Source organism: Varroa jacobsoni, unplaced genomic scaffold, assembly GCF_002532875.2.
Source record: "Varroa jacobsoni isolate VJ856 unplaced genomic scaffold, vjacob_1.0 scaffold_1096, whole genome shotgun sequence".
NCBI lineage: Eukaryota > Metazoa > Arthropoda > Arachnida > Mesostigmata > Varroidae > Varroa > Varroa jacobsoni.
This window is the reverse complement of record NW_019213998.1, coordinates 40,132-52,514: the sequence shown is the minus strand read 5'-3', so window position 1 is coordinate 52,514 and position 12,383 is coordinate 40,132. Positions and strand designations below refer to the sequence as shown.

Genomic DNA, 12,383 nt, shown 5'->3' with positions numbered 1-12,383 from the left:
GAGGTAACTGAATATATTCGCTAGTTAAATTAGCGTTTTTTTGTAGACCCACACATCGTATCGTCATTCCACAACTAAATCGTTTCACGTAATCCGCCGGACATCATACATATACACACGTAAAGGCAATCCCTGAGCTTCGACGAGGATGTTTTTTATTTCCATTAAGAAGATTATTAAAGCTTGAAGGTAAAATAAGCAGAGATATGTCACTAGATGAATAGACTATTTATAACACCTTGATGGCGTTCAGCCATGGGGAAAACCAGGGAATGGGCACTTATAGACAAAACGCAAGTGAACACGTAAAGGTCAGGTAGGCTTCTACCTATCTACTGGCCTTAGATACTACAAAACTAGATCAAAAATCAATCAGCTACTGTTTTTTCAGACAGGATCCAGAGATGTGGACGAATCTAAAATCACCTCAGAATGTTATCTAGAGTTCCATGTTTTTCATCTGTTGGTTTATTTTGGGTCTATTTAAAGGCCGATGCGGCTAACGTAGACTAAATTATATGTTCTAGGTAGCCATTTAAATATACAGTTAATGTTTTTGTAAATATATGCAATACGTTCCCTTCATCTTTAGGCGAGCAGATTTGGCATTCGGCGGCCTCCGGCCATGACGTCGCTTCTTGTACGCTTTGTGTTCTTAAGGCGGTGCGGTGATTTAAGGCAAGAGCTCTCACCGCACTACCTGAAACTAGAACTCTTCTCTTTCATTCTTCGAACAGACGAAATACTTAGGCTTTGATTGGTGAAAATTGGCAGGCGACTGGCCGTGGCGTATTGTACCGGTACGAGTACGCATACAATTATGTGCTGTTGTCTCGCAGCAAAGACACAAAGTCTATTGAATATTAAAGGCAGTGTAAATATCAGACGTCCTTCTCGCTAGTCTAGAAGCTGCATATACAGACGCCCTGTTCCAAATGAGGCTTACGCGGATATGTGCGAACTTACAGTTGAACGTGTACGCAACGTAGAACCCTCTGTTGTAGATATACGACGGTGAACTTTTTCATTAACAGTTCAGTGAACGTTACAGGTTATTTTGTGGTAAATAGGACATAATACAAATAAACACGACTTGTATCACAGAATAGATCGTTGTTTCTGTCGAGGATTTGACCCCCTTAGAAAACGAGCGGCCGTCACATGATTGAGAGTTTGTGAACGCAATGGAGGAAATAGAAGTTCTTCGGAATTCGAGTAAAGAAACTGTGTGCATTGAAAGGGGACCAGAATGTGTCGTAGGTCAGTATACTATACGTCATTAGCTCGTCCTTTATAAGTGCATGTTTGTTTCGGTTAATTAGATTATCCTGCCTCGTCAATCAGATCGTCAGTCGAAATCCCTACTACTCGACAATATATACACGATCGCGAGGTGACGCTTTCGCATCGATTTGAATTTAACTATCTATGTTAACTGATTGTGCTGGCCACATTAAGACCAATAGTAGCAATTATTTATAATAACAACTTGATGGATAAGTTTGTAAGTTTAGACTATCCTGTACATATGAGCAGGGAAATCCCATGGTTCTCGATCCCACACACTGCTCTTACGATATCACGCCTAACAGTGTATATATAAAAGCCAAAACGTCAGCATTCGCTTGATATAACCGACAAAATACGACGATTGAAGGATTTTCATGGTAATCATAGATGCCGTTATAAGTATTATTGTTGATATTTTACGAGTGTTATGAGTTACCAAGGTCCTTACAATCAATCTGCATTGATAAACGTCATCTAAAGCTGAATAGATGCCCTTGATAATCGGTCCCACTTAGATTAAAAGAGAGAGAGAGAGAGAGAGAGCCGGCAAACACAACTGTTCTTTGATGTATTTTTTATTATTCAATAACAAATTTTTATCACGTACACAAGCTGTGAGCAGCCTGTGCCAGATTTCCACAAATTTCATTGCCTCCTGGATTACCTCCTCTTCCTCCTGGATTTACACTTGGCTTGTTAGGGTAATCTAAATTTAAGTCATTGGTATTCCAGGTTCCATTTGATTATAATAAGTATACTTATAAATTTAGGGCATTTATCAGACATATAAGCCATTACATAATACTATAGGCTACTTCTATTCACAACAGACTACTTCTGCAGTCTAATCTTACATTAGGTGATTGAAAGTCGTAGCAGCTTTTCAATGCAAGCACCTTTTTGAGAGATATTACTGCAGTAAGAAAGCTCCGCCAATTCCCGAAGTTCTCAAGATTATCTTGCGAGAAGAGCCTGAACGCGATTATAGACAATCTTTATAGCCACAACAGCCATTGCAATCTATATACCGATATAAGCCTTATACAGGGTGCACAGGGTTCTTATTAGGGTAGGCATCGTACACAAGTCGTACGCAAGCGTATTGAACAGAATTCGTACCCTTAACAGAGTTTAAAGCCAGTTAGCTGAAATCAGAAAACATTTTTTTGTCGTCTGGAAGAATTATTAACATCTGTGTTAATTCGGCACTCTAGTTCTATGCTTAGTAAAATAGTACCAACATCCTGCCGCTACTAAAATGAAAATACCGCAATGGTGGGGCACTTCCAAATATCTAAGGTGTTTTGTGAGCTTGATTAGACAAATGCGTTTCTCAATGATTAACTCTGAGCCGTTGGCAAAACTACGCCGTACGCTGTGAAAATAATAATAAAAATAATGTTGTTTAGTTCACGGCCGACTCTTGGATGTACCGAGTGTTTCATAGTTTCTGGCTTTAAAGTTTCTTTGCGCTTTACTACTACAGAGGCCGTAAAGTGATCACGTACGGCCTTGTAGCCTCAGATGTCTCTCCATCTTACGGTATACTGGTTAGCCATAATCATCACAAACATAGTAACTAAAGAGAATAGTAAAATTTCCATGGGAACAACTGAGGTGTGCCTCATTACGTCTATTCAGGAAGCCAAATTGTTTATTTACAAATGCTATAATTCGTATTTTAGTCAAAAACACAAAAGACTGGCCCGGGCAGCGAGTCCTTAAAGGACTGAAAATAACTAAATCGGAATAGGGCCGAAGTGGATGTCAAGCAAAATACCCTTGTACAGTACTGATAAGGTACGTAAGTAAAGAAACGTTATCCAAGAAAAAAGCCCTATTTTTATCACTTATCACAACTAGCCAAAACAACCACAGATATTTTCGGGTGGTATTCTTGCCAAGGAAGTGACACGAATGTCGTGCAACGAGATCTTTTCATCCCTCATTGAGTAGCAGTTCATCTATATATACACCTAGTTTTTACACACCCTAAATAGTTGGTCCTGTATCCTTAGGAAAAGCGTGTTTTAAATGTGGTTTAACACACTGTTTTCGCCAGCCTGGTTCATCACGCCAGCTTTTGTACTGTTCCTCTAGTCGCCTATACTTACGTAGCAATAGGCCCTCGTCAGATTTCTATTCAACGAGCCAAAATAAAGTACCAGGCAGAAATAAAATTTCGACAATCCTATATTAATTGTCACTTTTCAATTAACTTTCAACAATGTAAGCTCAACTTACAGTATTTTACTTGCGACTTTAAAATTAATTAGTCAACAAATGCAGATACCCAAAGTGCCAACTTCAGTAGCTGATAAACCATGTCAGAAGAGAGCTATATATAATCGTATATTATATTCTGATTTAAAGTATAAGAACTAGGAGTCGTCTATGTATTATCGTAAGCCTATGTGAACTTTAGTCCAAAAAAGATGAACTTTTTCGTGGTAATTTCGTTTATCGGCTATGACAAGCCTCTGAGGTTCTTCTATTGTGCAGGTTTCACTTGATTCTGACTTAATGTTTTGATGAAACTTTTCAAAAATGAATAAAACCCACATTGTGGCGATATATATATATATATATATATATATATATATATATATATATATATATATCGTTGATGCAAATATATCGTAAATATATGTAGATGTCACTATCGCGTATTAAAGAACTGTGTGCGTATTGATAACCCAAAGCGACGGGGCACGTGACGATTACTTTAGGTATCATTTTGGGCCGTGATTTGTGGGCTGGTATTTAGTTGAAGTCAGATACTTACCATGTAATACTCGTACGGCAATATGCAGGTACACATGCGATTTGAAAACTTTTAATAGTTTAAACATTTCCGTCCGTCCGTCCGCTTTCTGTCAGCTTCCTCTAATTGACGTTGAGCTCAGACCATCTGCATGGGCTACCAACTATGAACAAATTCTTAACGGATCTTGACATGATGATAAGCCTTGATTACATCCCGGTTTAGTTACTGTCCCATGTCGTCATATTAAAAATTGCTCTGTACGAAAACTTTTCAACAATTGACTTTCTTATACAAAAACCATCAATGTCCACTTAACAGACCTCTACGTCGTTGATAACGAGGTAACATAAGGTGAGCACATATCTGAATACTGTCTTCTTAATCCGGCTCCTATTCAGAATAGAGGGCGTAACGTAAATGATAGTATATATTAGCGAAAATATCTGTCTATATATATGTACGCTGTACATGATCGCTATGGTATAGACATTTTCAGAGCAGGTTAGGGTATACAACTTAGCCCTTTTCCGCTTAGTAAATTAGATGTACATACTCCTGATTGCAACAGCTATTTTTCGCACAATTTGGCCCATATCCGATTTCGGTGATCGTTTTTTTTTTGCTGCATAAAAAAATGTAAACGAGTCAATGCTATAGTATTGAGGTTTTTGTGCAAATTTTCCCATTGGTAAATTATAAATAGGTGGAGCTGGTAGCTAGCCACGAGCTCTATTCCATCAATACGGATGCCTACTATCAAAGCCAAGGATGATATTTTTATCAGCATCCAATAAGCATCTGGGAAAGAATAGACCATGTTTTTTTTTCTGTTTTAGTAAAATTCAATTTTAGATGGTAAACATCAGTGACATAGATGGTTATATGCACTGTTAGTATTCAAATAAGAGTATCGTTATCTGACATTTAGTATTATTTGTAGGATATAATGTTTAATGAGCAACTACACAATTTTATGTTTGACTTGTTTGAAACGAGTAAATTGTTGCGAGATGTTATGGCGAAACTCAGATTACTTAAGTAGTTAGGCGACAGGCGAAAATGTACGTCATGAACGTTCAGCAAAAAGCGTAAATCAGGATTACGCTAACCGAGAACAGATGGTACAACGTCGTAGGCTTGACTTTGCATCAATAGCAGTAGTAATGAATTAGGTTGCCTCAATAGGCCCCGTCACAGCTCAGTAACTACTTGCTAAACTTAGAGACACGTGCTGGTTTCGAGTCCGGGCGTAGACTCGGGACTAGAAGGCGCTGGGAGCCAGCCCTCTAATGGGAGCCCTAAAGGCAGCAAAAACTCGAAACATTTGTCTAGGTATTTTCGACAAACTGTTCCGTGAAGGAGGCCCTGCAAGAACTGGCCTTGACAGTCTATTAATGAAGACTGTGTCTGCAGGGAGCGAATGTACTTGAACTGGTAACCGCAGACAGCCCACGTCATGGTCAGTGAATGGAAAAGCAAGATCTGGGAGCCCGGTTTACCACTGATGGAAACGACATTGTCTTTATAATTGTGTCCATTCAGTATATGGAGCGGGAGTAACGGTTTTGCTCGAGTAGAATAGACGAACCGCAATAATGTAATCGGTGCTTCTACGTATAAAACAAAGGTTTCATTAATTTAACACAGACAGCATTTGGTGCTTTTCATTTATCAGAGGTTGTCCAATAATCTGATGGTTTAACGATCGCTAGTCGAGTCACAGCAGGAAACGTTAAGGAACTTTGTCCACATCCTTAAGGCCAATTATATGCGAACGCTTTTTTTCCTAGAAGTGATGTAGCCGAATCATTATTGGAGTGTTGCGTAGGCCCTAGATAAACGTAATGTTTTCTCGCGAATCGGTTATCGCATCGCTTTCCGCCACGGCCCGCTTGGATAAGCCGGTGATTCGAGCGTCGGCATTGGACATATGCGTCAGTTGCTTCAGTTGTATACGATTCGTATATACTAACAACTATACAACACAATGAGGTGTTCGGCTATAATTAGAGTACTGGAAACGAGCTCGCATCGCACCTACTGAGTCTACTAGCGTTACAAGTCCTATATAAGATTAGCTAACCCAAGTGGTAATTTTGGACCGAGGCTGGTCTGTTCGAAGTAGTGAGTACGATTTCTTCTTTCTGTACGCATTTGTGAACCTTTCACATTTGTATTCTATGTCTTTAAGGCCTGCTCTGCACGCTGAACGTTTCTTATCAGACATTGCATCCAACCGCGTCCGATGCCTTTACTGCGCCACATTAATAATTTGACACTGATTATCGTAAACCATTACTCAAGGGCGACACGGCTTGCCATAATGCAAATCGCATTGGTTCTAGACTAATCGGGAAACTGATCTCATGCAGCGTGGTCAGCGCCTGTATAAAAGTTGCCTGGACGGAGAGCGTTGTTACAAGTAACGTGATTGTAGTACTGTTGCAGCTGAAAAGTTATAGCTGATCCCGCTGTGATAATGGACACGTGGACTTAGGTGTCACTTTGTCGGAAGCGGTCGGCGATGCAGAAAACTTCATCAAGACACTGAACTTCGTCCGGCGATGCGTTGTTCGTTGTACAGATGCAACGTCACGCAAAATTTCGAGACAGACCGCGTGCCTCTCGGCCTGACAGAATGAGCCTGCGGATGACTGGGCTGAATTCAATGTAAACAGAATGCTTGTAGTACATCTAGATTTCTACGAAAAACATTTGAATACTTGTTTGCTGTTTTTCCACCTGTATCATTGTAGCTTCACAATGCGCTCTTATATTATACAAGGTCCAATTTCGTTTAGGAGTAGCCCTGAGACGCGCGTGGCAAAGGCATTTTCTGATTATAGCCACACACAGACGAGGTGCGTGCGAAGGCAGCGGATGCAGGAGTTGTTTGTTGACAACTTTGCTAAGCCCTAAACTACCTGTTTCCCCTGCTAAATGTTCAATGTCTTCCTAGGTTATATTGGAACGGATGATATATATGTGGTTCTGTTAAAAGCGCCAACTGTTACAAACAGGGAGGTCATATAGATAGATAGATGCCTTTTGACTCTAATAATTTTCCTTAAAGCGAATCGTGAATGGAATATTCAGCATAAACCAGAATTCTTCCAAGGAAGCCAGTAACATTGTGCTGGTTCTGTTTATGGCGCCGAAGCGAAGCTTAGCATTATTGATTTGTCAAAAAGAGATGTGAGTTTGGTGCCGTGATATCACTTAATATTTTCATTTTAAGTCAAGGGGTGCGCAAGATGTTTTGTTGATTTTCATCCTGTTATGTTTCAGATGCCCTTGACAGCCATCGTGTCTCAGTAATAGCGATCTTTATCGTATTCGGGATTACTGCTATTATCATCATCCCGTATGCGCTTTTTGCTTCCGATGAGAACGACGTGGTGATTAGGTAAGAAGTTTAACAAGAAAATTTCAAATGGTTCTGTATATGTGTGCATGTATCCTAAGTTGCCTCTTGTTATCAGTGTGCATATTCCCACTTGGCAAGCTAGACTTTACTAAATAACCTGCAAATAAAATAGGCAGGTACGCGTACACGAGAAACTAATTTGCACAATATTTTTTATACGGCTCAATTTGCCTTCTTTAGCGGCAAGACTAACATGAAACTGCTATTACAACAAAACGGTGACATTTACACATAAACAACTTAAAGGCCATACCAATGCCCCGCTCGCTGGGATATTTAAACTTTACTAAAAATAACGACCTGCGTGGCCTTCCCAGACGTACATATATCGCTAGCTGGTACATATTTTATTGTCGGTTTGACGTTTGTTATAAGCCTTTAGAAATTACTTGATTAGGCGTTTGTTTGGTAGAAATAGGCAGAGCTTATGCACAGAGAAAACTCGACGTGCCAAAGAAATCAACAAATATAGACATTTTTTTTTATAATAAATACACAGTAATGATTCTATCGTCAAGGGCCGTCATCTTGTACAGCTCCCCTGAGTAGCGACCAGAAAATACCTCGTCCCGCTACGTATGTTCCGCCCAATTGGGATTACGCCGTAGCGGTAGCCACGGTCACCTCCGACGCAACGTGTTACAAACAAAATATGGTCAAACTGTATGGAAAATTCGTCGTCATATGAATTTCTGTCATTCTTCGTCGTTGCTTTTTGCGCGAAGAAGCGCCATCTTTTTTCACCATTTAGAGCTGAATTCACATAATCAGGCACACGTAGACTAATTCCTCCAAAATCCCCCACCGACATAGCTGCGTGCCCCGTCAGCTGCACACCATAAGTGATTAGAAAGTACTTTGCCGTTAGGCAGGCGATCTACTATTTCAGTTGTTTGTATGTACCTCAGCGCGAACACGAAGTAAGATGTTGAGTGTAATCCCCGAACTGGCTGAGAAGGGAGAATTTCGGAGCTTGGTGAGAGAATGAACCTCGCTTTAAGGCACTCAGGCTCATGTAGTACACCTTACGTATGTTATAACAGAACCTAACCACTATCACGAATAGTAATATTAAGTAAAAGTTTACATAGAATAAGAAAAATTAGAGGTGGTAAATTAGAGATTTTGAAGGGAAAATGAATATTTTACAAAAAGGGCAGAAGCTCGTGCGGTATGCCTTACGTAACTTGTGTCATAACTGCAACTAAGCTGTTTTGCTGGATCTTTATCACGCTGCTTCAGAAATTGTTCTGTCAACGAAAATAGCCCTAAACAACCTGACAATGATTTCGAGGTAAAAAGCGCCTGAGACAGGCGCAACAATCATGTATAGCGGGCAAGTCGAACGAAGTGTGATATGATCTAAACCCATTATTTTTTACAGCCATTTTTTAAACACGTTACTACGTTTGCGTGTTAAGTTATATGAGTAGAAATTGATACAATTTTCACTGTGCTTTATAGTTGACCTATTGATACAGCTGAAGTTATTTTAAAATTCACTTAGAGTTCAAATACTGTTTATTTGGAAGAACTATTTAGAAGTGTTGCTATTGCTTAGACATCTCATATCAATGCCACATCAAAGATTTGTCATTGATGATGCTGTTATTTTTGTTGGATTACACCTATAGTGTGATGTATACGAATAGTGAAGCTTGAATCAGCGACCCGTGGCCAGTGGTTTGAATTAATGACAATGATATATATCCGTGTTGGTTAAACGTGGGCTGCTGACATTAAGAATTCAAATAACTTGATAAATCACTGAACTTTAACTAGATCTAGATCTAGTCCCGGTCGCGGTCTAGTTTGTTGCCTGCCAAAGCTGGTTTTATTGAAATTGTTGACTTGTATTATTTTCTGTTTAATCGCCCTTGACGTTTCGTTGTTTAGGCGCAAAGAGACGTCTCATAGCAGCGGTTCGTTGGACCTCGACTTGGAGGGGGGACCCCACAACACGAGCGTATCGGGCTTCACTCACGCATCGCCCATTTCAGGTTTAACGCACCATTTCCACATGAAAAACTTGGTGCATCTCGACAGTTTCAAGCAGTACGCACGCAGGCTCTCACAGTTTGCTCTGGGGGGTAGCCGTCCATCGAGTCGGCGCGGCTCGGTTTTTAGAGGGCCTTCCCCTGCGAGGCCCCCGACGCTGGTGACAATCTACGACGAAGGCACGAACGAAGTTCACCTAAGTAAGTTAAGTTTCTGCGGACTTTGATTCGAAATGGCAGTCACCGCTTAGCGGGACATAGAACGCCTTAGGCGAGAAATATAATCATGAAAACTGCGAAAAAGGAAATCGAAGGATTTACTGAGAAGTCATAATAAAACTGGAAAACCCCTTATTTAATTGACTATAATCTTTTTATATTGAAGGTAAGCGATATCCTTGCAATCGATCCAATTGCCGCTTCAGGCTCCACGCCGAAAATCATTTAGAAGGTACCGCAGGTATAATTATTTACGGTGAAATTCGCAGGCTACAACCAGGCCATCAGAGCTGAACCAAGCATCAGCAAAATGACTTTCGCCACTACGGTTGACGTGCAATTACGTTTATTCGTTTTCAATATCACTTCTTGTTTTTTTTCTTTGACATGACGCATCGGATATTACATTTAAAAATGCTTGCGATATTTTGATAGAAAAGTAGTAATTCTAATTGTAGAAGTAGGTGGCTTTAATTTAAGACCGTAGCCACTGAATGACCCATAGTGAGCTGCATTAAAAATATTGACATGAAACAGGTGTATATGTGCTTTTCCCCGAGAAACTTAACCGTATGGCTTAAGTCTTATAAGAGATCCATTTTCATACCTACAGTGGCGGGGTTTTATGGTGTAATAGTAATGTTAGTTCAACTGTAATGGAACATACAATATGACAGGGGTAGTTGAAACGTTAGGGCACAGGGGTAGCGAAGCCAGCATTTCCATTTTCTAATGAAGATTGGTTGTTACCACCTATAGGTGGTGATCAAAGCTTTAGGTTTAATGTTTAGAAGAGATCCTTGGAGCTAAACGTATACCAGTTAATGGCACTGCAAAGAAAACTTATCCAGATTGAATAGCGGGTCTTAGCGGGTTGCTTAGGGAAATCTGTTTCGATTGAATGCAATAGTTAACCGCATTACCAGATCTATAATTTTTTTTCTTTTTATTGTTTTTCAGGCGTTCCTAGCACTAGCTATGCCTGAGATTTTTTGCTGTCACTGATCTGCGAAAACCTTTGGTACGTCCGTTGAGTACGTGTCCAGGCAATCATAAGCCGCGTATCAGGCAATACTTGAAGAAGCTTTTCTTTTTTCTGCGGTGTTGTACTGAAGAACGATTCCGCTAAGAAACCGTCTACGATATATAGCACATACCGTATGACTAAAACTCAAAAAGACACGGACTTGACTTGCGATGGCAGGATGGCAGAGGTAGCCATTGCAATTATGGCAAAACGTGACAACAACCTTGGATCTATACAAGTGGGAGGTACGCATATTGAAACTGAGTTGTAAAAAATGATATGAGTATATACGATATCATGAAATATGTCAAATCAATGTCAAATCTAAATGAACTCTTTATTTTACATAGATCATTCATGTAGTGAAGTTATTCTACACAGCCAGTACTAACGCTTAGGAATAGCGAAATCAAAACATGTTTATGGTGTTTGGTAGACATCAAGTTATAGAGTATCTTGCGAAGTTCGGCGCTTTTTCTCAACTTGGGATACAACTTCCTGCTACTACTAACTTGTTACAGAAAGTTCCTATCCAATAGCACTAAACTGTATCGATTGTAAAGTTACTTGAGATCGTATTCTACTTCAATTTGTAACTAGTAGACGTTGTAGGAGATAAAACGATGATGGTATAGCTCCTTAGCTAGTATCATGTCTAGGTAGATAGGTCGCACCGATAGACTTTCACTTCACGACCTAGAACTTATATTTGAGCAATTAAATTGTTCTATCATCAGATACTAAAAAAATCAATCGATCTTATAAAATAATTCATCAGCTGTAGTAGTTCACTGATATAGCATTAGTTGCCTACTACATGAGCTATTTAGCTATCTATACATAGCACCACTGAAGAAGAAAACAACATCTTGAAATGGTAAAGCGCCGTTTACAGAAAAACAACGCGACACACTGGAAGGATCAAGCCGGTATTGGCTTGACGGACATTTCCCTCTAAAAACATGTTACATATTCAAGTGACCAGCCGTTCATTAAGTTCGAAAATCTTATTAGACACAGTGTTAGTTTATAGTTTTTAAACGTAATTTAATAAACATTTCACTTGGTATTTATTGCATTCAACGTTTGGGGGATTTACGAGAGCGGAGCGTCCTGTTGTCAAGCGAGACGTCTGTACGCTGTTTCAGTACACTTTTCCCTAGTAGAACAGAACAATCGACTCTGGTGATGGTGAAATCGTAAGAGCTACCCATGACAACATTCAGTAACCGTCGATATTATGCATGCTTTTTTCATGTCGACGGGTCGCGGCCGCCTATCTTCCTTCGTTATCCAGTCTGTGGTACGTGTATACGCTGGCGTCCGTTAGCCAGCAACACATATGCAAACAGATATGTATATATATATATCACTGTACAGTTTATATATAATCGTATTGGCTGTTCTACGGCCGACGTACCAGCATTGTCATTCTATGTGTACCTTTCCTACTATGTTGTTCAAGGTCTTCAACACCGTTCGCAAACTGGAACGGTATGGGTCGATACGCGCGTCACTTAGACGAAACGAACCTTCAAATGCTTAAACAAACAAAAAACAAAACGACGAAACAGAACTATCGTTGCCTTCAAGATTGAACTCGATTTTATAGTACTAACTATGATTGTTACGGCTAGTATGCTCGATACGGAGTTC

At 39.9% G+C, this 12,383-nt stretch overlaps 1 protein-coding gene across 1 annotated transcript; it reads left to right on the top strand.

Moving 5' to 3' along the window:
• Positions 1–701: 701 nt before the first annotated feature.
• LOC111266549 (uncharacterized) lies at positions 702–11,056 on the top strand. The gene is made up of 4 exons (XM_022844119.2): positions 702–1,260; positions 7,346–7,463; positions 9,381–9,682; positions 10,661–11,056. Exons 1-4 carry the CDS (start codon positions 1,185–1,187, stop codon positions 10,684–10,686), a joined length of 522 nt encoding a protein of 173 aa, XP_022699854.1. The 5' UTR covers positions 702–1,184; the 3' UTR covers positions 10,687–11,056.
• Positions 11,057–12,383: the final 1,327 nt, after the last annotated feature.